Below are 26,128 nucleotides of genomic sequence, written 5' to 3'. Positions count from 1 at the left end.
CTTCTGTTATGAGATGTTGTCAAGCGTGGTATGATAATGCCCAAAATCGAAGAATAGTACCGGACGTCGAAGGGGCACAAATGAAGTTCAAGATTGACGTCTAAGACTTATGGCCATTAGAGACCGATTGACGACAACTCGATCTTTGGCTGATGAGTGGTTAGGAGTACAAGGCCATTCTGCAACTGTCCGAACAGTTCACCGCCGGATAAGGTCTTTTGGACTGCATTATTATCCCCATCTTGTGTTACCTCTGACGGTTGAGCATCGCCGGCAACGATTACAGTGATGCAGAGAACGTCAACAATGTGGAATGGCATTAGGTCGTCTTTTCTGATGAATCTCGTTTCTCCTTGGGTGCACATGATGGCCGAAAAAGGGTTAGACGACGTCAGGGAGAAAGACGTAAACCTCAGTTTGATGTTGAGAGTCATGTACACCGGACAGTAGGTGTTATGGTAAGGGGTGCTATTGCACATGCAAGTAGGTCACCTTTAGTCTTTATTCGAGGTTACATGAGAGCGCTACGTTACCTGCAAGAAAAAGTGGAGCCATATGTTCTCCCTTACCTCAACCGGCTCGAGAATCCAATATTTCAGCAAGATAATGCCCGACCTCATGTTGCAAGAGTTAGTTTAAACTTTTTCGAAGCGACCCATGTGGATTTTTTGCCATGTCTGCTCAGATCCCCCGATTTTTCGCTCATAGAGCATGTTTGGGACATCATGGGTAGAAGGTTTGGTAATTTACCCCAGCCTCCACGGACTTTGGTGGCTCTGAGACATCAAGTACAGGCAGCTTGGGATAGTATCCCTCAAGAAGAAATAGACCATCTTATTGCATCAATGCCGAGACGTATTGGGGAGTGTATAGATAATCGCGGTGAACAAACACATTATTAACAATTTTTTTTAATACGTGAACTCTTCGCTTTTTCCCCAAACTTCAATCATTTACTCCTTGCTATAATATCTATGTTTTACCAAAAAAATTGAAATTTAAACAGATCCTTCTGGGTGTTGCAGTTTATTTACTGATCTTATTGTTATATTCTCATTCTTCTATTTTCGTCAGTCTTCGGAAAGTTAAAATGGATCAGAGAAAACTTATGGATAACGCTAATACGATAACCGATATGGCCAAAGTAAGTCAATCAATAGTACCGGCTTGTAGTTTACCATATCTTTCCCTTCTCTTTGTTTGCAGACTCAAAATACTGTTTATGAGATAGTCTCTGACATAAGCACCCGCCAAGACACTGTAGAGGAAAGATTAACAACAATGGAGGACAAGTTAGTAGCTCTGCAAGAACAGCTTGATCTTTTACCTGACCTATTAGCCAATCGCATACAAATACAGGTGAGAAACATATGAAATATTCAATATCTTGACTGAGGTATTATAGCAACTCAAGGTTCAATGATAAAACTTCAAAATGGAGAAGAACTGATAGTTTTTTATAACACAAGTGCAGGAAGGATTGATATTCTTCCACGAGTTCAAAATTCAGAAACGAGCCATGAAGTTGAAATTTGCTTCAAGTTAACAAAACCAATGATAGTTTTGCTAAGTTTGATATTGTTTTGAAAGTGACTTCTTGGTAGATTCGATTAAGTATGTCAGAGCTTCTTTTAGTTTCATTTAATTCGATTTTTGTATTCTACAATATTGTGAAAATTTAAGTATTTTCCCTGAACGATTCCAAATGTTTGCTATTCGAAATGATATACATGAACACAAGTGATTCTTAATTGATGATAATTTTTTTTTCAATTCGAAATTTTTAGTCTGAGAAAAATGAACAAAGGCGTAACTTCTTGCACCCGGAGTCTGCAGCTGGCCTTCAAACAGCCCGAAGCGTTCCTCCTACCTATCCATGGCCAGGCACCACCATCTCTTCTTTTGCCAAAGTAACTACAACAACAGGAGGACAGAGCTGATTTTTCAGAAGATACCTAAGACGTTATTTAGATATAAATATCATGAAAATGTGTTTTTATCCGGTATTATGGGTACAAAAATTTATCTGCGAATTTCAAAAATACTTCATACGCTAGTCTAAGAATATTTTATATACGAAAAACAAATTGTTTTAAATTCTCATCGCTGATGAATGATTGAAAGGATATTCGAAGGTATCTTTCACGATATAGTTAAATCTATTTTCATTCAGCTGAAATTTTCATTTGATAACCCTGCAATGTGCCAGTTCAAATGTCGGCTTTAGAAGCAATATTCCAATTTAAAGAAAAAATTATAACACAGATGTTCATAATTGATAAACACCAAAATGTTTTCTCAAATGGAAAAACACCACGTAGGTCCCAGTTAACAAAGAGAACTGTAGAAAATTCGAAATGCCATATTCACTCAATCTTTTAGATATTAGAAAGTAGGTAACATTCAAAATTCCCTTCAAAATAGTTAAAAAAAATAGTTTTATCTCATTATCGATTGAGATAATATATTAAATAAGAACATTTTAGATCTTCTACAGTTTTCCTACTCGGATTCAGAAATTGACCTGAAAATGCCAAGCCTTGAAAATTATAAAAGAAATGTTATTTTCAACCACTTGAAATAATTGAAGCAAAGCAATATGAGATGCATATACGTATTTCATTTCATAGTGTCCAATGTTTGGATAAATCGCTAGTTATTTTAGAGAGAACGTTCGTAAGTTTTCGTCAATTATTTAAGTGATGAGCTGAATCCTTGAAATTTATAGGAATAGTTCATAGAGATTTTTGAATAACGTAGTTAATTTAGTCATTTATGGTGCATATACTAAAAAATATGAGATTCATTGAAATTTTAGAGCCTTATTATACACATACAGTGATTATTAGATATAATGCTAGTATATATTTATGTTCAAGTCATAATCAATTAAGTATATTATCAGTCGAGAATGACAAAAATGGTCTTCATTCAAAATGCAATATAAAAAATTCAAGCAGAGGGCAAAATAGGAAACCAAATGCGAAAATAAAGAGAGATAGGTGACATGTAAAAAAAACTCTGGTGCTACTACGGTAAGGAGAATAAAGACATTCATGATCGAACAATTGTAAATAATATATAACATAAGAATAAGTTTCTTCTTTGTGGGTTATCATGACTATAAAAACCTGCAAAAAATGTACATATAATTCAAACAATTTTATTTGGTTTCTATCTTGTCACCTTCATGCAATGTTTGTTTTCAAACAAAACTTCCATCCATAACGGTCTATTTTAACAATGTCAACATACTTATATTAAAATTCATTTTGTCATTCTCCGTGAATTCAGACACAAAATAATGAAGGATCGAAATTTATAAGCAAGTATATTTTGAATCGATCATTATCTTAATCCATATATTTTAATTTTATTCCACCTTAGTTGAATATGTTATAAGCAACAGTGGTATGGTTGAGATTGAAGAGGATTGTTTCTTGCTCTTGATTTTCTGATGATTTGGCATAAATGAACATTCCATGTTTCTCCCTTATTCAAATAGAGGTCAATCCATTTTTGGCTTACCATATTAATTTTCCAGATGTAATTCCAAATTTAAGGGCTACTAGAAGAGCAGGAAACAATGAATTTATATTGAAGTTTATTTTACTGATTTTTATCATTGAAAATCCTGGGACTTGAAAAGTAACACGCTCAAATTAGAATAATTGTCGTAAGACAGTTTTCTCGTTATTTATGTGTCAAACCTGTTGAAAAGTTCTTGAGGTTCACTGAATTCAATATATTTATGATTTTTGACTCGAATATTCGGGAGGTTTTTGAGCACAATTTTCCCTCAAGATCAAAACATGATGATCAACATTTTGAGTCGACAAAAACAGGTGTGATAAACATGGTGCACCTTCAACATTATAAATATATATTCAGAGGTCCAAACTGTTGAGATATAAGATTTTTTTGCAACGTCGCAAGTTTTATAAGCATATTATAATAAATCATTTACTATATACTCTATGATATATGAAATGTATCTATGCGTAGTTAATCTGCTATATTTTTGAAATGCATTTTCATGTCAACCCACCCATGTTATCAACGAATAAACTATTAGTTTTATAAAATATTGTATTCTTATCGTGAAAGTGGGATGAAAAACCAACTTTTTTTTAAGAATATGAGGGTTCAAGTTATAAGTAGATCAGATAAAATATGAAACACTTATGCTTACTTATGCTTAAATTCAAACAGAAAATTTTTAAAGAAAAATAACATTCGATAAATTTTTCTGCAACTTCTTTTTCAGATGTTGATTAATTTGAATATTTGCAACAAGAAAGAATATACCAAACTGAAAACCTATCTAAAATCTATTTATTCCTATATCCTCCTGAAACATATAAAAAAAAGCAAAATTTTCTAGATTTTGACTAGAGATCTTTAGCACCAATAAACCCTAATCCCCATGATCTAGATAGAATTGTCCAGATTGTCCTTTAAATATGTATAGATAAATTTCTGCACAAAATCGATATCGAATTCGGAATCTACAACCCTCGAAAATTTCTGTAAATATCAAAATATGCTCTAGCTTTTTCGGCAGAATCACCTTACAAAAAAAAACTCTATACTATATTCTATAAAAAAATAGGACTATAACCTTGGAAAAATTTTGCTACCAAAAATTTTCTGTCCCAAATCATCCCAAAATTTGATATCATGAAGTGTTTTTTCGGAATACCTAATTGAAATCAGTTCCTTCCCAGAAGACCCCAAAATTGGGTCGAAATTTTCTAGGAAATATTTCTAGATGTGGCGTAAGGATCATCTATTATCAATTAAACATTAAAATATGCTCAAATTTGAACAGCCGATTTTTTAGTGTTGGATCTTTCATGAAGAATTTCCCAAACTGAATCCCAAATTGCAACCTGTTCTTTCCTTCAAGATTCCATAACAGAGATATTACGAGTTTTCCAAGAATAATTCGAGGGTGAACTCATAAGTCATTTGCACCAACAAAGCTTAATCCACATCGTCAAGCCAGAATAATAAATTGTCCTTTAAATGCTCGGAAAATTTTTTTTGGTGAAAATGGAGATCGGATTTTTAATATAGGACCTCGAAACATCCAATAAACATTGAAATATGCTCAATTTTGAACAGCCGATTTTTTCATGAAACAAAGACTTGGAAAAATTTTGCGATTTTTTTTTTTGTGTTGGATCTTTCTGAAAACTTGATATCATGAAGAATTTCCCAGACTGAATCCCCAATTGCAACCTGTTCTTTCCTACAAGATCCCATAACCGAGATATTACGAGTTTTCCAAGAATAATTTTCTAAAAACGGAGATCGGACTTTTAATTTAGGACGTCGAAACATCCAATAAACAAAGAAATATGCTTAATTTTGAACAGCAAATTTTTTTCATGAAACAAAGACTATAACTTTGGAAAAATTTTGCGAAAAAAAGTTTTTTGTGTTGGATCTTTCTGAAAACTTGATATCATGAAGAATTTTCCGAACTGAATCCTTGATTGCAATCAGTTCTTCCCTACAAGAGGCCAAAACAGAGATATTACGAGTTTTCCAAGAATAATTCGAGGGTGTAGTCTCGAGTCATTTGCACCAATAAAGCTTAATCCACATCGTCAAGCCGGAATAATAAATTGTCCTCTAAATGCTTGGATAATTTTTTCTGCTGAAAATCGTTATCTTATCGGAATCTAGGACCTCGCAACATCCTATAAACTTTGAAATAGGCTCAAATTTGAACAGCCGATTTTTTTCATGAAACAAAGACTATAACCTTGGAAAAATTTTGCGAAAAAAAGTTTTTTGTGTTGGATCTTTCTGAAATTTTGATATCATGAAGAATTTCCCGAACTGAATCCCCACTTGCAATCAGTTCTTTTCTACAAGATCCCAAAACAGAGATATTACGAGTTTTCCAAGAATAATTCGAGAGTGTTGTCTGGAGTCATTTGCACCAATAAAGCTCAATCCACATCGTCAAGCCGGAATAATATATTGTCCTCTAAATGCTTGGATAATTTTTTCTGCTGTGTCATTTATGCAGTAGAGTCCGAGGGAAACAGTTTGAACATTTACTGTAAGTTAGATTTAAGAATTAAATAAATAATCGAAAGTTAAGTCTGTTTTTAATTAATTTACCTTTTTTTTCAATAATATTCCTTTTTCGCTTCCCCTAATCCATCTTTTCCCTATTGTGACTTTAACAAATAATAACAAAGCCCGGTATCAAATGTAATGTCATAGCAAGCGGCAAAATTACCTGATAGCGGGGTTCCTAGTTTCAACTTAGTTAAGTAGGGCATCGGTAAAATGATGAAAATACCTAGTTTTATGGGCATAAGATTCGTGTATTGTACCATTTCTAAATCTGTCTAAAATGCCCAATTTTTTGATGTTACTTGCTCGTTTTGTTTCAAGGATTTTTTTTTCACAGCAGGTGTCCAAAGTCGAAGTTCTCGTTTTGCTAGCAATTGAAATCAAGATTTATCCATTAATTTACGGAAATCCACATAACTTTTTGACAGAATCATACTCATGTCATCTTAAATAATTATTTAAGATTCCATTACAACAACAAAAATAAGCTTCGAGAGCTTTCCAGCAGAATTCTGACCCTGACAATGTTAAAAAAGGTGAAAATACACTAAAAAACGTAATTTCGTAATAACTCGAAAACCATGCAACTTTTACTGGGGTCATGTTAGGCTTGTTAGGTCCCTCTTTAGCTGACCTACCTCCGGTGTCACTGTGACGTGCCACTTATGGGACACCCTGTACATATATAAGTTTTTTTTATGAATAAAAATAATACATATTGTATTGTATCTTACAATAATAATAATACAGTTATTATCCAGTGTTCGCTAATTTTTAAGATATATTCAATTTTTACAGCTACGACCAGTTACATCATCAATTGATGGCGAAGAAGCTTTAAATCGGCTTGAAAAGAATATTTCTATTTAATATAGATTCTATTGTTAATATATTTCTTGTTGTGTTATGTTGATAAGATAAATATGTTAATACTGCTAAATGTAGTTCAATGTTGTATACAACGTTTAGAATGTAACCCGATGGGGTTGAATATTGTATAGAATTTGACGCAAATAACTTTAATGGTTCTCCAGAAAATCTTTGGAAAACAAATTAAAATTTTTTCTCATTTTCGAATCTTTTAATAAAAAGTAGGCTATAATGGAAGAATTTAAGATGCTTCAGATTATTATAAACAAACGATAATTTTCAATATATGATTTTGCTGGGATACGTAGGCACCTCTGAAGGATTGGAAACATTAAATAACAGTTCAAATGTTTTTTAAAAATAACTTTCATTTTAACAATGTCATTCTCAGAGTAAATATCAACTGAAAAAAATATAAAGGAAATACGATTAATATCCTATAAGTAGTTCTGAACTTGTAAAAATCATCAAAATCTCTTAGCTAAAGTGAATAAAAATGTGTTGCTGTTGAAGACTGTAGTTCTATCTGACCCATTTTGAACTGGAGTTTAAAGTAAAGCGTATGCAGCATAATCCGCCACTCCACATCTATTTTAACGTCTTCTGAGCTTCATATATCCATTTTCCCCCCAATGGTTACCCCACCAATTCTTCAAAATCCAGGCATCTTTTGTATAACCAACAATAAGCATTGCATGATTAACTGTATTCGAAGAACAGCTTATATCATCGTACATTCCTTTACTGCAAAAAGAAAAATTATAATCCTTCATATTAATGTAACCACAGTGAATTCAGCTAATCTTGTCTGCATTGGAAGTTTCAAAAAGCATTCAACAGCTTTTTAGCGCTCGTTTATTCGTTCGCCCTTGGAGACCATCTAACTGTATATGTGAGATGTAATTTATTATGGTTTATCTAGATAAGAGGTTTTGATGATACGAGATGGGCGGGCAGAATTAAATTATTTGACCACAGATTTGACAAAATAGAAGGTAGAACATCATTGTTTGACACTTACTGATAAAGCTGAAAAGGATGAGGACTCGCATTAATTGAGGCTGCTACTGGACCAATTTTTTGCTATTGCTAGTGCTCTTTCATCTCTAGCGGGTAATATGGCCCAGGAGCTAGTGTTAATGATTGCGTACTGAGGGTGAAATTTACATTTCTGTTGCTGGAATCAATTGAAAAAAGATTATCATAAAGAAAACTGAATGAGCTCATTAAAAAAAATATACCATGAATTTTGCACTAAGATTTGAAGCTTCACCTCTATAAAAGACAATTGGTACAAGAATTGAATCCCCAATATGCCATTCAGAGATTAAAATTCGTAAACCAGGTAATTGAGCGATTACAAACGTTTACAATCATCTTGTTTTCGGTTTCTTTGAAGTCGATCTCAATCAAAAACTTTTTGTGGCGAGAAAATATCGAAGGTCATAGTTCGAGAAAAAATCGACCGATCTTATTCAAACATTTCATAATCCCCTAAAATAATCCATAAAACTGGTGCCAATTGAATTAATAAATAATAATGCTATTTTTTCACGAAAAAACCAAATTTAAAACAGTAAGCAATGTAGTTACAAGCTATCTACCCGCATTTCACGGAACTAACAATTTGTGCGGCCCCACTCATATAGAATCCTGTGATGGGTACCTCCTCTCCTAAACCGGGTTAGAGTTACTCTTCCTAGATGGCACTATTGAATATCATCGATTTGCCATCAGGTAATTTCAAGGAGGACTGTGAAACAATATCCAGCATTTTGTGGAAATTTGGCCATGGAGGACTTTCAAAATTTGATATGAAGGAGAATTTTCGCTTCTAAATACTCACTTATTCTTGTTTTGTATGGTTAAATTGATAAAATCTCAATATTAAATATAAAATGACTTGTATATTACTCAGTACATCACAACTTTCAGCTTCAAGTAGCGATGATTCCGCTATAGTTGGAATAAATGTCGTGATCGACAAAAAATCTGAAAAGTTGATATATTTCGGATTTTTTATCGAAAACGAGATGAAACGATCGATCGCCAAATTTTCAGCAAGAATCACCTACTAATTTGATGTCTTGAAATTTCTCGCATTTTTGAACTGGTTTTTTTCTGGTGGAATCGATATTATTTGGAATATGCGGACTTAGAGTTATTTTATTTAATTGAATTAAATGGATTATCGATTTTCCTCAAAAATTCGTATGGAGAGAGTTCTCATAGAGACGAATGTTGGAGTTGGAGGAGAGTCAAATCGCATGTTTCGAAATACTGGAGAGATACTGGAGAAATACTGGAAATATTGGAGTAAGAAAATTTATCCGAAAATTTGAGAATCTCTAGTATCATATTCCAAATTTTGATGGCAATGAATGAAAATCATACTATGGGATTCCATAAAACCGTTGAAAATGTGTGAGGGAAGAAATCCTATAAAAACGAACTCCACCAGAAAAAACCAGTTCAAAAATTCGAGAAATTTCCTAGGTCTTAGACCCATGAAATTCTCAAGGCTTCAATTTAGTAGGCGATTCTTGCGTTAGTTCAGCGTATTTCCGCAAAAGTTGGACAAAATGAACTGAAAATTTGGCGCTGCGATCACTTATTCTCGACTGTGACAAAAAATTCGAAATGTGAAAAATATGGACAGGCCGAAAATTTTTCATTAAAAAAATATTTTTATGCGTATACGGCGTCGCCCCAAAATTATTATAGTTTAGAACGAATTATGATTCAAAGATCAATAAATAAGTGATAGCATAGACATAGAAGTATCATCTCCAAGAGAATTTATAAGATTGGTAGTGGAGGCTGAAAAACCACCGTCCGAAATGAGTATTCTGATGAGAACAAAAATAAGTTAAAGATTTATCGAGGATAATTGATAAGTCAAATATCATGAACCTCTGAGATTTACATTTGAAATGTTCGCTACTTAAAGCTAAAGGTTGTAATGTACTGAGTAATATGTGGCGTGGCAATCGCCACGGATTTTTTGGTAACTCAATAGATTCATAGAAATATTCAACCACAGATAGACTTGGTCTTTAGTCTTAGTCTATGATTCAACCATAGATTCTCACAAGTCCTGTCATTTTATATTTATTATACCATTTTCCCAATTATTTCTGATAGAAATTGAAAAACGGAGAAAGGAAAAGCCGAAATGTGTTGAAGTTCAACAGAAATAAATTTTAAATAAGCACTATTCTCTACAAAATTTTAAATATCTCAGTTTTAGGAAGAAACTGATCATATTAAGCTTGGACTTTGAAAATCTCAAATTTTAAAACTGTTCTGGACTCGAATATCTTTTGTAGTAAAATTTTTTGCTAATGTTACATAAATTTTGACTATAAATAAATTGTAAGTACCTTCAATCTTGCTTTACATGTAAACCTAGTTAATAAGCTTACAACTAGATGTCAGTCACTCGGTTCTTATAAATTTGATGAAAGAAAATCGATAGAGAAATGAAATAACAAAAAGGAATTTGTCAACAGAAAATTTCAGTCTGTAACTTGTTAGGTAGTTGTGTGTATCTAAAGCAAATAAATTTCTAGGTATTATATAATCCATTATTTTCACTTTCACTCATCGCTATTAAAACCAATTGAACCTTAGTATTCTGACGCAATCAACGTGAAGTTGTAACCTTGGCAACTAGTATTAGTAGTATTATTTAAAATTTTATTCAAGTCACTGCCAATTCTGAAGCAACTTTGGAAGATGCCTACACCTAAAGTAGTATTTGTACTCGGTCCTCCAGGAGCTGGAAAAGGAACTCAATGTAAAAACATTGTAGAGGTAAGTGTTGAAAAGATTCAATAAAGAATAATTTATACCCAACTAAAATTTTATATTGATTGTGTAATTTTTATTTCAGAAATATGGATATGTTCATTTATCTGCAGGAGACCTGCTAAGGGAAGAAAGAGCAAAACCTGGTTCCCAATATGGAGAACTTATCGAAAACTATATTAGAGAGGGAAAAATAGTTCCAGTAGAAATAACATGTAGTTTACTGGAGAAAGCAATAGAAGATTCTGGCAAAGAGAAATTCCTAATTGATGGATTTCCCAGGAGTAAAAATAATTTAGATGGTTGGAATAACACAGCAGCTAAAAGGATCAACCTTTCATTTGTATTGTATTTTGACTGCCCACTGGAGGTAAAAAAATGAAATAGACATAATCTTTCCTACTATAATTTTACTTGTTCACAGACCTGTACAGAAAGATGCTTAGCAAGAGGAGCTGCTGGTAGCGGTAGATCCGATGATAATCTTGAAAGCTTACAAAAGCGAGTGAAGACATTTTTATCAGAAACAGAACCCATAATCCAACATTATAAAGCAATGGATATGGTCAAAACCGTTGACGCTACAAAGACAGAAAATGAAGTGTTTGAAGAGGTAGCTAAAATCTTTGACGAAATTAAAGTTTAAATAACGATCAGTATTCAATTGACAGTAATACCTCCAAGATTTCAAGACTGATCTTGAATCAAGTGATTTGATGCTTTTTCCATCAGTGATAAATTGTTAATTTAAGATTATTTATTATATTTGCTCTTGAGGTTATTTTTAACATTTTGCCGTGACAATTGAGTTATGTAATCTACTTGGATTCCGCCCAAACTTTTGCATTTTAATATTGCTTCGATTCAGTTATTATCAGAATTCTTTTATAGTATTTATGAATTGTCACACTTGGCTAACTCATTCTCTTTTACTTAAAAGCTAGATGACAGTATTTTTTAAAATAGCATATTTTGTCCACGATTTTTTAGTGTAACATCCAAATCCAATAAAATTTTAAAGCAATTTATTGTTTGATTTTTTTCATGGAACTAATTTGTAATTGATCTTGGGTTCCATTGTTTCTTCATTCTCTTTCTTAGCATACTATTTGATGTGAATTATTCTTGAAATATTTATGGCAGTTAGTAAAAAGAAGAGAAATTGAAGACTACATATTCATAATGAATAAAATTTGATTATTCATGTTAATGGAAAAATTTTATTTCATAGGAAATGACAAAAATTTTAAATAATTGGGATATGACATAATATTTGATTAGAGATAAATAAAAGAAGAGAAATATACACAACAGTAAAGGGTACAAAAGAATCTAAAATTTCAATAAGAAACAAGTTTTAAAATTCTTCAAGGATAGACTCAACCAAAATTATATCTGTAAAGCTATAAATCAAAACAGGTACATTTGAAATGAGAAATATTATTTTATCAGATAAAACTATATATTATCACAAGAAACAAACATAAACAAGATAGGAAAATTCTAGGAATCAATTAATCTATAAGAGGACAGATGTGTTTGAAGTACAGATTATATATTACAGAAGATCATATTAACTGAAAAAATATTCTCCTGCCTTTAAATAATATTAATAATTAGAATTTATAATCTTCTCACCTCCACTTCTGAGAAATTAAATGTTAATTGGATTCTCAATATCATTCTAAATTTCTATACTTTTTCTGATAAATAACGGTTGAAATATAAATAATGAATACAACAAAATTTAGATACTATTGGAATAAATATATATATCTATAAAGATGGGAATCTTGAAGAAGTATCTCTATTAAATGCATCCAATTCTGGATCAATAACAGCACCAATAAATATCATTGAAAACAACATACAACTCGAAGTGAACCACTTCATGAGAAAAATACAGGACATAGTCTTCTAAGAGAAAAATAACTGTAATACATATTTATGAGAAATTTAGATCAGGTAAGTTTGAAAAATATAGTGCTAGATGAAATGAATTGGGAAGTCACAGTGACGACCCAAGTAAAATATAACTTCATCTGAATAGTTTCATCAGTGTTTGTAAATTAATACAAAATTATCAGCCAGTTTAAGTACTTCCATTTAACTCTAAAATGCTACCTTAAATATAAGGTAGTTGAATGAATCAAAATAATTTGACATAAATTTAGAGTAAAAACAAACCAAGTCGAGAATTCATGAACATGATTCTATTAAGAATTTTAAAAAGATAAATAAAATAGTATACCATGGTTGAAAGACGCTCATTTTTAAACAGCATAATCCTGCAACCAAACATTTTTGAAAACCATTAACTAAATACTGCATTATTTAAAAAAAATAAGGAAATTTACTCTTTCAATGGAAATTCATCAACATCTAACAATAATCTTCCTTATTATGTCGTAAATTTATTAAACTACACAAACACAACATGGCTTTTAAAAAATATAAGCTATTCTGTTATCAAGATGACCATGAAATATGAAGGTAATAAGTAAAAAGGTCGCTGAAAAATATATTTGTGAAAACTTTCATTCGAGTTTGGTTTTAGTAAAAAAAAGTTTTTTCTCTTTGATTACAAGAATCTATCGTTAGAAAATATGTACACGTCAAATCGGCACCCTGTATATACTGATCAATTTCACTGTTACTCTGAAATAACAATGAACAAATAATAAATAAGTAGAATTGGTAATAGAACATATTTTAGGTAAATAGAAGCTACAAAAAATTGCAAAAAAATCTGGTGTCACTGCTACCATTCTAATAAAATATACCTACATCTGGTGTGTCTGATAACTTAAAACATCTAAATTAACAATTCAGTAAGATTAAATTCTATAATTACATTTACTATAACAATTACCACTGTTTTTCAGCTCCACAAGAGCAATAGCTGTTTGGATTTCATCATTGGTCATGGCTTTTTTTTTACCATCATGTAAACAAACAAGAACTGAAGGCCTATTCTGATTTTCCATTATCACCATATTCTCGGAAGGGCAAGATAAATCGGTATTATGATTATTTTCTGTACTTTCCACTGGTTCGTCCCAGTTTAAAGGTTGGGCAAGTTCTTCATGATTGTTATCATGATCATCCAAAACAATATCTCCTTTTTTAGTGGCCTCTCGAAGCCATCTTTTCTTTGGTAGCTCCTTATCATCTCGACTGGAGTCTGACAAAAATAAAATTTTCAATTACTTAATAAGTACATATGTTAATGATTAATAATTAATATGATAATTTTGACTAGAAATTCTAAAAACTAAATAAAAAAAAAATATTTGAAGCCCTATTCAAGAAAATATTGATAAATTTCATTTGTAAATGGAAAAGGTCAATTCAAATTGTTACCTGCTTCCTCTTTGGCGCTAAAATTGTCGTCACCATCAGCTGATAGAGTTGGAAACTCAACTTCAGAAGGAGGTGGTGTATTTTCGATTTCTGTTAGATTTGAATTTTCATTTGAGCTCAGCCAATTGAGCGATAACGATGGCGATTTTTCACTGAATGTCCTTGGTCGTGACCTTTTTGGAGTTGTTTCCAACTCGCCAGAGGATCCAGAAGAACATCTTTTGACTCTTCTACAAATAAAACAAGAATAGTCTCGTTCAACGCCTCAATTTAAGCACATTAACACAAAGACACATTCTGGCTGATAATGAACGAACAGAAATATCAAAAACTTCAGATAGGTGAAACAGGTATTCTGAATTCATGAACAAATAATTGTAATAATATAAAAATAAGTAACACAGAAGTAAGCATGAAAAAGCAAATTTTACTTCAAACCCGCTAAATTCCACTTGTGAAACTAGAAGTTGATGTGATTTCATTACAAATTATAACTTACTTTTCATTGTTTGTCAACCAGGCTCGTACTTCAGCATGATGTGCTTCATCCATCGACTTGTCATATTCAATTTTGCTTGACGAGTTAAACCTTTTCAGTTGTAATTCAGGATGAAGCTGACAACGTCGATTGGCATGTGTAAACCGTTGCTCACAATTTGGGGCAGAACAAATAAATGGTTTTTCTCCAGTATGAAGTCTTTGATGGGTTTTTAATTGTCCTGATTGTGCAAATCTTTTGAAGCACTTTGGATAATCACAAGAATATGGCTTTTCACCTTAAAATATTAACAAAATAGTTCACAAAACTACTTAATATTCTTTTTAGGATTTTCAATTGAAAATTAATCATTTCTAGTTTTCAAAATTAAGGAAGAATGAAGTCCATGATATTATCTTATTAATAATTGATAGTCAAAAATAATAATCTAACAAAAAATTAATAGATAACTTCCAAAAGGAAACTAATTGTGACGATGTTGAGTTCATTCAACTCCTACAATGCTCTGACTTATGTATGAATAAAGTTCATTCTACTTAAATGGAATTATAAAATAAGGAAGACACCAAAATATTACATTAAAAATGCATTCAAAACAAAATAGTTGAAAAATTTCTTGCAATAAAAAAAGAAATGTGTTATTTAACCCGATTTAAATGTCTTTTAAATGTCCACTCCACGTACCTGTATGGGTTCTCCTATGAGCTTGCAATGACTTTTCCCTAGGAAATACTCTTCCGCAATAATTGCATTTTATGGAACTTGGAGACGTTGAGCCTTCTAAAATAAGGGCATTTAAACAATCAGCTCTTGGTCGACCTCTTCGATTTTCATTTGGCGATACAGAAATAATTTCGTTTGATGAATTCCCGTTACATGCGTCTTTGTCTAGTGAATTAAGAATTCTAGGTTTTAATGCCCTTTCAGGTGTTAAAGTTGCAATTTCATTGTTGTTAGATACTCCCTTATTACGTTTTGGGGTACGGAACATCGTTTAAAGGGAGACTTTCACTCGATTTTATTTATGAAAATAAACATTTTCACAGAAGCAAACAAAACAAACCACACAAGTGTTTTGCCATCAGTTGTTTCAATGTTGATTTGTGTAGATGGCGCTAATATTGGAGGGAAATTGAATTTATGGCCAACATAATAAGTGAGTTTAATCGCTTTTCCACGGAATTTTCAATATTTCCCTCATTTAGAAAAATTGTGTGAATCATAAACATAATTTATTGTTAATTGAGGACTCAGCTATTCCTTTTGATTTAATTATCAGCAAAGATAAAACAGGTTGAAATGTTGGTAAGGCTCAATATAATTTAAATATGAAACAACTCTTTTTGAAATGACCCATTCAGAGATATCTCTGGATTCATATTATTCAACTTATACTAATTCGTGACATAAAAGTTACAAAACATCACCATGAATTAAAAATATTTGGAAGAGTTAATGAAAACACATCTTGTACAACATGTATATAAGTTATAATTAGCATAGATATAATAATATAATTATAAATGTTAAATTTTCAGATCTGACGGCTGAAATTTAAATTGGAGTTAGTAAAAATTTTTTAAATAGCCTTATATTTTTGGTGTAAAAAAGGTATGCTAATAATTAACCAGCAGCATTTACAATAGTTTATATATAGAGTGACCTTGAAGTGAAAAGGTATATAGATATATTGTAGTCTCAATTCTTGTTCGTTTGTTGTAATGTACTGAACATAATCTATTTCAGATTTCCATTTGAATTTTGAATAAGATCAATACAAACAATTTTCTGGAAATTGTGAAATGTCCCGCCTTTCCATCAAAATTCATATCAAAATCAGAATATATATATAGCTTCAAAAACATCTAGGATAGGCATAATTTCAACAGAATTGAGGTTGATTCGAAAGTTGGATAAATGTACTAGATCTATTTTTTTTTCAGGAGAAAAATATCAACATATTTTGAATCAGGCAGACTGCCAATTCAAAAATTTAACTAAATATATGAGTTCACTCGGTTTAATAAGGAAAAATGAAGTAGTATTCAGAGACAAGAGATCTCCTGATTGTTATTCAATTTTCGAATTCGATTTTAGAGGGAAATTAATAGGACGAAGCAAAGAACGTTAAAAAAGTAATATAGCGCTCTGTTCGGGCATTGATTACTCAACGGATTTATTGATTACTAAACACACTTATTGAAATTCGATCACAGATGGCGGCAGCTGCAGTAATAATTCAAATTAATTAAATCCTAGTTATGTTTTAGTCTTGAACATTAACACTATCTATATTCTAAGGTTTTAGTCCTCTATTTCGTGAGTGAGAGAGATCAAGTGTTTGTTTCAATGAACCAAAACCTACGTTCTATTGAATGCTTGAATCTAACTAACAATTATACAAAAAAAAAAACAAATCTTGAAAATGGAAAAGGAATTTTATCAAAGAAAAAAATATACTTCCATCAAACCTACCATATATTTTCATTGATCCCCACAGTATTCATTCAGAATATTTAAAAATTGAACCCATTTATTTTTGATTTATTATTTCCACCAATATAATAAATAAAAGCTATATCGAATGAAATTTTGTACGAAAACCCCGGTTGTTATCTCATTGATTCTTCTAGTTTGGAAATAGGGTCCATGAATTTTGAAGGTGAAAAATCAATAATTTTCAAAAATTCATATCTACAGATATTTACCATATAGAACCATAAAATTTTAAGCTTGTATATTGTCATGAATACAATATTTAATAAACTAGTTTGGGAGTTATTATTTTAGTGGATTTACAGAAATTGACTACACAGACTCGATAAATTTCAAATATCTATTGGTAAATACAGTATTTTTCAACATGAAATCTTAATTTATTGGAGTTAGATCCAATAATTATCGAATTACGGAGTTTTTATGGACTGTTATAACTAATCATTGGATTTGCTTTACTCCAAAAGATAGGAAGATATAATAAAGAATTGTGTAACATTTTCCGTTTTTTTTTCAGATAGCTGGAATAGATTCATTACAGTTGAAGTAATAATTCATTTGATCATAACTGGGACGATTAAGTAGGGGCAGATTGAAATTCAAATACGTTTTAGAATTTTATTTTGATAACACAAATATAATGCAACATACACAAAGTGTTGAAGAATTTTAGAATACTATATTTTCTGCTAAACATGATGAAACAGGGTACAGTTATCCTGGGGAGGAACTAAAATTATAATTTAATATAATGTACTTGATTCAATAAATATATGCATACTGATAATCTATATAAAAATAAATAACATCAGTAAAACCATGAAGAATACAGGATAATAATAGCTTTGTTAATACAATACTAAATTAAATAGTAATTTTAAAATTACACAAATGAGACTTTTGATGAAAATTAAAATAACTTTATGTGAAAAGAGGGATATCAATCAACATGAGTGTTCAAAGCCTGGGTGGACGGATACTAAATTTAGGGTCATCAACTTTCAAACTTTCTACAGGATAGAGTCGATTCCCTCTTTCCACTCAAAATTAGTGAATATCAATATAGTTTTTGAAAACAACAATATACAAAAACTAGAGCTATACACTTATAAATATGGAATTACAATATTCAATATACTCTTTAGATTTTTACATTTAACTACATATTTTACAGACTAATCTTTCCTATTGGTGAACTCAAATAATTTTCTGAGCACCACCAACATAATCCAAACTATCAGCTCAGCACAAAAAATGTACAAATTTGCAGATAAAATAATTCTTCATGAATTTGTCCGTTTTTTAAATGAATACCGGAAGGAAATATATCTTCAACTATGTATTAATCTTAAAAATTTTTCTGAAAATATTTGAACAGAAAAAGACATTTTTTGTGCACCAATCAAAACTACATGGGTTACTGCTATTCTCTTCACTTGTAGATTAAATGACTCATGACAATGATAACATTTAAGTATGATAACACTTCAAAACATCTTGGGTATGTATCAATGGGTGTTCTGTAATTAAATAAACACATATAAGTATATTAGAGACACCGAATAGAGGACATATTTAAGCGAGAAAATAGATCAGAATGAGTTTACTTATACAGATATTAATGCATATCTGCAGCTTACTAAGCATATGCTTAAATATATACCCCTAATTTAAATCCAAAAACTAAATCACTTGATAGTATCAACCACTTCTGAAAAACTAATTGTTTGATAATCAATTTCAGGGGGCTATCAAAATTAGTAATTTTTTAATGTAAATTAAGGGCAAAACGAATGGCATAATCGAAGCTGTTAAGAAAAGAATTAACTGAAATATTGCCAGCCAATACTGACATAAAAGAAACTATGTAAAATATAATTAACATTAAGATTCTCTATAAAGTTGAGACACTAAAGAAATTTGTTGTGGTATATACCTCGATAGACAGTGTAATGTTTTCCTATCGAAATTTTAAATACCAATTCAGCAAAAAGGTAGTGGTTACATTTCATTTTGAAACCTCAAGTGATTAGTTGAATTTTCAAGTCTCACAAGAGATTAAGATATTCCGATAAAACACTAAAACACCAACATCCAGTTCTTAAGATCATATTACATAAAGATGGGTGGGGGGCCATGTAAGACAAACGATTGGTTCACATTTTTTTTTTGTTTTTTTTTTTACATCAATTTGGAAATAAATATTTGACTAGAATATTCGAAAATTAAAATACTCCATTGAAACTATGATGATAATCAGAAACTTATTTTGAAGTGATAATGATAAAATGTAACATTAACTTATATCACAGCTTACTTATAAAATGGCAAGTTGTTTTCATAATGAATTAAATGGTTCAATTGATTATACTTGTAAACAATACATGTGACAAAATGCTCATCACTGTGAATTTCAATATAAAAAAATTAAAAAAATTGAAGGTACAAAATACAGTTATAAAAATTGTGTATCACATAAATAAAATACAGTAACGGTCTTCGGGGTCCAAATACAAACTTCGAGCATCATCAGCTCATGGAAAGTAATATTATTCAACTATGAAAAGTTCCAAGAATATTTCATTCTTTCATCATCCACAATGAAAGCCACATGAAAAGAGATGATCTCTGATTCACAATGGTTCTTTATATATTCTGGAACCGTAACAATGTAATAAATTATCACTACCCCGAAGTCCGATAAAGTTAATATATGACATAGCTTTAAAGCTATGTATGATCAATAAAACGTCGCTTGAGACAAGAACTAGTCTAAGACCAAAATCTCCATTTTTCCGATTTTGTCTTCTATCTGCTCATAAATAAATTACATAGCTTTAAAGTTATGTATGATCAATAAAACGTCCCTTGAGACGACTAGTCTAAGACCAAAATCTCCATTTTGCCGATTTTGTATTCTATCTGCTCATAAATATATGACATAGCTTTAGAAGCTATGTTTGATCAATAAAACGTCCCTTGAGACGAGAACTAGTCTAAGACCAAAATCTCCATTTTGCCGATTTTGTATTCTATCTGCTCATAAATATATGACATAGCTTTAGAAGCTATGTTTAATCAATAAAACGTCCCTTGAGACGAGAACTAGTATAAGACCAAAATCTCCATTTTGCCGATTTTGTATTCTCATTGCGCATTAAAAGAGGCGAATTTTGGTCGAGAAGTATTATATCTCAATAACTTAGGGAGTACCCTCGGGAATCCCAAAAACGGTGGGAATATAATAAGTTGCAGTGAATATAATTACTGTCGTGAATAGAAAAATACTTCTAATCTCAAGGGACGAACAATTCAAAATAAAATGCATTCTTGAAACGTTACACAAATATTTCAAGAAAATACGAGTTCCTGCTGGTACTTGGTCATTGATGAGGAGACAATTGTTCCATTTCCAGGACGTCTCCTGAAAAAAGAATTCAAAAAAATTTTAGGAAATTCGGAGATAATAAATTCCAATTTCCCTCGACATAAAATTGTAATTTTATAATAAGTTAGGAAACGATGTATGTTAAGTGTTGGAACTCTATATATAACATTCTCCATTTCATAAAATCCTTTTATAATTTTAAATAACAAAATTTTGATGAGATATTACAAAAACAGAACTCATGAGTTGAACAAATATTGTACTTCGGATATATACATCTACAATTACAATATTACATTCTACATTGATAAAAATGACGATATAAGTTATTATGCGGTTCTGGTTAATGCATTGTTATCGTGCCTTAATAACATTAATGGTTAACGCTTACCTCTCTGCACAAGATTAAACAAAAAAAGCTGGAACTTTGGCAGAATATAAAATTCCCACCTTAACATAAAAAAAATAGTAATGTATTTTTTTTCAATGCTTTGTTCACTCATTCGTTAGAATACTTAACGGGAATGATTTTATTTAAGATGCAAACTTCTCTACATTGGAATAAAATGTTCACGCATACCTCAGTTTAGGTATTACTGGCCGTAATTCACAGATAATGACACCATTAGTTTATATCTAGAAGGCGAATCCGTAGGTTAAAAATCACAAGCACTCACGATCTATGTATTTCACAACTCCGCGCCAGTCTTTAGACGACCAATATCGAAAAACAAAACCAAAGCAAACATGAAAAATAATTGCCTCAAAGGTTCACATCAGTATTGAAATATCACTTGGTATTTATTTCGAATCGCAAAACAAAAATTACGATTCTGTTCACATTAGAGTCAATTTCGCTTTTAATAAACACTATAAATTTTAACTACACTTATAGGTTGAACTATTTTTGTTGGTTGTTTTCTATATACCATACAAATCTCTTTTACTTTGTCCATCACAGTACATTTCATCTAGAATACAAATAAACCTAGATAAACATTTTTTAATTGGAAAATATAAGGCATTCATTATTTAGACAATTCGAACAACTAGAATGACAACCAACAGAGTTAATGCTACAACAGATTATAAGCGACATGCTGCTGTTTTTAGGAAATAATCCATTTTGAATAAATTTTTTCACCATCTATATGAATCAGAATAAAAGAAACACATTATTGAATGAAAATAATAGTCCAGTGAAAAAATATTCAAAAATGGTATTCAAGGGGTAGAATTCAAGCAACAGGGAACAATATGGTGTTCAAATTCCACACATAATATTCCTCACAGATATCAATTCAAATGTGGTGAAGGGTCGATTGTATAAGCACTAAAATCTTTTGTTGCAGACTCTCGGAGAGAAAGAAATGTATATCGCCGCACAGGAGTCAAAATATTTAAACTCGAACTTATCCAGATTTAGTTTTAAACAATCGGCCCTCAGTGGAAAAAAGATGTTTTACTGTAATTGTAATTCATATAGGATAGAGATATATCTTTTGAAACAAGAACAATGAGAATAAATTGAAATAAGACAACCAACCGGTAACAGGCAGAGTATGACAAGTTGATCATGCTTTCAAGTTGAAGACACAAATATTGGATTCAATTGTTTTACCCGTTTTTACAACGAACTGAAGAAAAATCACTTAAACTAGCACAAACAAATTTGGAAGCATCAAACAGAAAACAATTAGGAAACACTTAACGGTGTGATGGCATCGAATGTCAATTATAAGAATGCCTTCAAGGGAAAATTTCGGTTATCACAATTAGAAAACATACATGACAACCTTATCAACATTTAGTATACTTTCTGTTACAATCAAGCTAGCGCCAGACCTGCTCCCAATGCTTCCATACCTTCAGATGACACCCTTAAGTTATCATTGGAAACTGAACCATTGACCCCATTAGTCATGGAATATAAATCAGGAGTTATGTTCTCAGGAGGGCTACACAATGTTTGCACGGCTCTATGCAGCTGTAAATAATCAGTCATGGAATTCCATATTCCTGGTCTACGATTATGGTATAATTTGGCATACAAGTACGCATCAACGTGGTTATCATAAGTGAGATGCTTCTTCAGTGACGCTAAAATGCAGAAACTAGCTGCCTCAGTTCCACCATATCTGTAAAAAAAAATTATGCTAGAAGGAAATGGAAACACTTGTAGTACTAAAAAAATTAAATGGCTTTTATACAGGGTGAGTCAGGAGGAACTGACCAAACTCTAGGAGCGTATTGTACATGTCAAAATAATTAAAAAAAAGGCATGTTCTTGTACGATTCTCATTTGTTTTCGAGATACAGTGTGTTAATGTTAGAAAATTTTTCAAGTTTTTCTCTTATAATATCTACACTTCACATAATATTCAACTGAAGTTTGGCATAAATATTATCATTGATAGTTCACACCATGTTACATGCCAATTTCGATAGCAAATCCACAGGGTGATATTTTCTCTGGAACACTGTCCACTGTTTTTCTCCATAACTTTTTTATGTGAGCCACTGTTAATTTGAAAAAATGTAAAAAGAATCTTTGTTGATATAATAAACTTTATTATCTCTTGTAGTTTTGCCGTATCTGCTACCAATTTCGAGAAAAAAAATTTAAATGATTCTCTTGAATTATTTTCCCGATCTGTAGCAATGATACATAAAGATTCGATAACTTGTATAATCATTACAAAAAATATATTTAAACTTAAACACCCTTTATTTATCTCAAAGACAAATGAGAATCTTATAAGATCGTGAGTTTTTTGAATTATTTTCACGTGTTCAATACGCTTTTGGAGTTTGGCCCATTCTTCCCTGTATACTAGAAAAAATCAATACAAGGGGTGTATAAATAACAATGCAAAATCTGGATTGTGTGCCATTCTGCTCGTCACATATTGGAGTTGGTAAACTTGAGTGTTATACGTCACCCATTTTGAACATAGAATGACGCGTGATACTTTCAACACAATTATAGTGGGCGTTCATTTAAATTCGTGGTCAAAAGTGCTGTGGAAAAATTCAAGTTGATTATTTGTGACAACGAGTGGTGCTTAGCTTGTACCATGTCACTAACATATTTGTTTACATACTTCGAATCTGGGAAGAATATGGTACAAGATAAGCGCTACTCACACTCACAGAAAATCAATTCTAATTTCTCCACAGAACTCTTGACCACGAATTTTAATGAACACTCGTTAACTTTTGGAAAAATTTTCTTTAGGAAACATAAAAGCATAAAAAATGTTTTGAAGGTTCGATTTTTTCCTTTTCGAAATATGTAGTGGCACCAAATTAAGGATGATAATTCTGATTTTAATTTTTCTCTTCCTGATTATACTGATGTTTTCATTGGAAATTACAAATTTTTCAAAAATAAATTCGAAAATTCCGTCCTTCTTGCTTTACTGCGACACCCTTGCAAGTAACTGAAATCCGTTCACGAGATATTTCATGGTCGTCAAATTAGAAAAAAAAAAGAATAAAAAAGGAATCCATGACTAGTTAAGTACAAACCCCAAAAACAGATGCAATTTGCAATTCCGTTATTGAAATTTTGGCTAAAAAATACTTATGTGTTATATGTTGTTACCTACAAAATTTCCAAATGTCTATTTGATAATCTGATAAAATATTAGAATGCTTTGTTATAGGAAATGCGATTAATTTGCACATTTATCAATATACTATCACTTATGATTTAAACCATACCTGTCAACAACAACGATTGGTCCATTTTGAATGCCGGAATCTAGAACTATATTTGGTAGAAGGTAAACTTCGTTGATACTGGCACAGTGATGTGGCCAGTTGGTGCACTGATACATCTTAACTGGTATCTCGTAGTCATCTTGCATCGATTGCATGGTAAAATCTCTGGTTAGGTAAGTCGACTGGACGTGTTCATGAACGAGTTTTATTTTGTAAGAATCGGCATCAATTGTATCTTGATCCATGGGCCAGAAAATTTCGAAATCCTGATTATCGATAATGCTTAGTACAACAATCACTTGAGCGTTATGATCCCAAACCATTTGCCAGAAGTCTTTTATGGTATGTTTCAGAGGATGTTGAGTGATGATGAATTCTCTTAAGCTGTGGAAACCTTGCATCCATGTAGCGTTAACATAATCCGAACCGTCTTCACCAGGTTTAGGAGTCAGATGAACTCGAGAACTTTCCACAGGTAGAATATCCGGTCTTCTATTCTTTGGCTGATTTATCACTTTATTCGCTGATACTAGGTAGAAGTCTTTGCATTGGAAACTGGTTACCAACTGGAATAAGACAATTATGGTTAATGACAGTTATTTTTACCACATGAAGTAACTCTCACATTGAACTGGATCTCTAATGGTCTCCATAACTCAGGCCTGTCTTCAGTCATAATATTCTGCAATGCTTGAACATATTTAGGGAATTGTTCCCTACTAATATTGGTCTCTCCAGATTCAATCGCCTCAACCAAAGCATCATGAATGAAAATGTACTGCTCCTCAGTCTGTACTAAGAAATTCCTCTGTGTGCGAATGTGTTTCAAGAATCCATAAATATTAACTTCTCCACGAGTTCTGATTTGGCGAAGCATTGCGTCCAACACTATATATGTACCAGTTCTACCAACTCCAGCACTGTAAGCCACATAAAACTATCTAACTGATACTTTTGCAAAGATACTGCAAATTATACACACTATGCATAATTAAATGTTTATTAGATGGCTTTAATACACCCCATTTAGTATGTTGAGGACTCTTCCAATGAAGAGACCTCTTCAACATCATTTGGGGTCAGGTCCTCTTGAGATTGCCGCAGGAATGGTTAGGTGAGAGGATTTTTGTGTGATTCCAGCTTGTTATATTAGGCCCTTTGAAAAGTCCCCGGTCTGATGAACAGATGGCGGTGCTACTATTAAATCCATATGATCAACATTCAAATTATACCTGTCAAAATTTGACAGCAGTCCGAACATTAGTTTGTGAGATATTGCGTTGTGAGTGTAGCTACTTTTGTTATTTGAAAAAATATGCGGAAAAAACAAGAATTTCGTGTGCTGATAAGATATTGCTTTTTGAAGGGAAAAAAATATAGTTGAAGCAAAATCTTGGCTCGATTAAGAGTTTTCAGAGTCTGCACCAGGAAAATCAACCATCATTGATTGGTAAGCTTAAACGTGGTGAAATGAGCAACGAAGCCGGCTAACGCAGAGGACGCCCAAAAGAGGCTGTCACCGACGAAAAAATAAAAAAAGTTCACAAAATAATTTTGAGTGAAATTTTGAGAAAACTGTGTGCAAAATGAATGCCGCGCGAGCTTACAATCGATAAAAAGCAACAACGTGTTAATGATTCTGAGCTGTGATGAAGCACTTTAAATGTAATAAACCTGAATTTTTGCGTCGATATGTGACAATGAATGAAACAGCTCCATCATTTCACTCTGGAGTCCAATCGACAGTCGGGTGAGTGGACTACACACGATGAACCAAAACCAAAGCGAGGAAAAATACAACAGTCAGCTGGCAAGGTTATGGCATCAGTATTCTGGGATACACAAGGTATAATATTCATTGATTACCTCCAAAAGGGCCA

General features: G+C 31.7%; 4 protein-coding genes and 1 long non-coding RNA gene across 7 annotated transcripts in view; 2 read left to right on the top strand and 3 right to left on the bottom strand.

Annotated features, from left to right (window-relative positions):
• LOC123685798 (small conductance calcium-activated potassium channel protein) overlaps positions 1-4,058 on the top strand; it is a 79,090-nt gene extending 75,032 nt beyond the window's left edge. For all 3 annotated transcript variants that reach the window (XM_045625683.1, XM_045625684.1, XM_045625685.1), the window contains 3 exons: positions 1,075-1,144; positions 1,207-1,359; positions 1,788-4,058. In XM_045625683.1, coding sequence (XP_045481639.1) covers positions 1,075-1,144; positions 1,207-1,359; positions 1,788-1,940 — 376 coding nt within the window. In that variant the 3' untranslated portion in view covers positions 1,941-4,058. The remainder of the gene's footprint in view (positions 1-1,074; positions 1,145-1,206; positions 1,360-1,787) is intronic.
• A 3,288-nt stretch (positions 4,059-7,346) lies between these two features.
• LOC123685797 lies at positions 7,347-10,486 on the bottom strand. The gene is made up of 3 exons (XR_006748356.1): positions 10,350-10,486; positions 7,988-8,143; positions 7,347-7,710 (listed from the first exon to the last, which is right to left on the bottom strand). It is a non-coding gene; the product is annotated as an uncharacterized LOC123685797 (long non-coding RNA).
• On the top strand, positions 10,359-11,800 carry LOC123685796 (UMP-CMP kinase-like). The gene is made up of 3 exons (XM_045625681.1): positions 10,359-10,782; positions 10,862-11,146; positions 11,201-11,800. The coding sequence occupies exons 1-3, from the start codon at positions 10,705-10,707 to the stop codon at positions 11,420-11,422; spliced, it is 585 nt and encodes a 194-aa protein (XP_045481637.1). The 5' UTR covers positions 10,359-10,704; the 3' UTR covers positions 11,423-11,800.
• Positions 11,801-12,219: 419 nt separating this feature from the next.
• Positions 12,220-15,730, bottom strand: LOC123685998 (gastrula zinc finger protein xFG20-1-like). Its single transcript, XM_045625902.1, has 4 exons — positions 15,323-15,730; positions 14,639-14,915; positions 14,140-14,369; positions 12,220-13,960 (listed from the first exon to the last, which is right to left on the bottom strand). The coding sequence occupies exons 1-4, from the start codon at positions 15,627-15,629 to the stop codon at positions 13,614-13,616; spliced, it is 1,161 nt and encodes a 386-aa protein (XP_045481858.1). The 5' UTR covers positions 15,630-15,730; the 3' UTR covers positions 12,220-13,613.
• Positions 15,731-17,738: 2,008 nt separating this feature from the next.
• LOC123686544 (tyrosine-protein phosphatase 99A) overlaps positions 17,739-26,128 on the bottom strand; it is a 465,126-nt gene continuing 456,736 nt past the window's right edge. The window contains exons 14-17 of the mRNA XM_045626762.1: positions 24,874-25,168; positions 24,249-24,814; positions 22,389-22,660; positions 17,739-18,654 (exon numbers count right to left, since the gene is read on the bottom strand). Of these exons, the coding sequence (XP_045482718.1) occupies positions 18,605-18,654; positions 22,389-22,660; positions 24,249-24,814; positions 24,874-25,168 (1,183 nt within the window). The 3' untranslated portion in view covers positions 17,739-18,604. The remainder of the gene's footprint in view (positions 18,655-22,388; positions 22,661-24,248; positions 24,815-24,873; positions 25,169-26,128) is intronic.

The sequence above is a fragment of the Harmonia axyridis genome, chromosome X, assembly GCF_914767665.1.
Source record: "Harmonia axyridis chromosome X, icHarAxyr1.1, whole genome shotgun sequence".
Lineage (NCBI taxonomy): Eukaryota > Metazoa > Arthropoda > Insecta > Coleoptera > Coccinellidae > Harmonia > Harmonia axyridis.
Note: the sequence above shows the minus strand (reverse complement) of the source record. Positions and strands in the feature narration are given on the sequence as shown.

What these genes read in the sequence shown, in the direction of transcription:
- LOC123685998 (XM_045625902.1), bottom strand. Translation starts at nt 15,629, where the DNA reads ATGTTCCGTACCCCAAAACGTAATAAGGGAGTATCTAACAACAATGAA. An exon ending in TGGTTGACAAACAATGAAAA is followed by an intron (nt 14,370 to 14,638) that starts GTAAGTTATAAT and finishes TTTTATTTGTAG; the next exon opens with AAGAGTCAAAAGATGTTCTT. An exon ending in TAGCGCCAAAGAGGAAGCAG is followed by an intron (nt 13,961 to 14,139) that starts GTAACAATTTGA and finishes TATTTTTGTCAG; the next exon opens with ACTCCAGTCGAGATGATAAG.
- LOC123685796 (XM_045625681.1), top strand. Translation starts at nt 10,705, where the DNA reads ATGCCTACACCTAAAGTAGTATTTGTACTCGGTCCTCCAGGAGCTGGA. An exon ending in AATGTAAAAACATTGTAGAG is followed by an intron (nt 10,783 to 10,861) that starts GTAAGTGTTGAA and finishes TTTTTATTTCAG; the next exon opens with AAATATGGATATGTTCATTT. An exon ending in ATTTTGACTGCCCACTGGAG is followed by an intron (nt 11,147 to 11,200) that starts GTAAAAAAATGA and finishes ACTTGTTCACAG; the next exon opens with ACCTGTACAGAAAGATGCTT.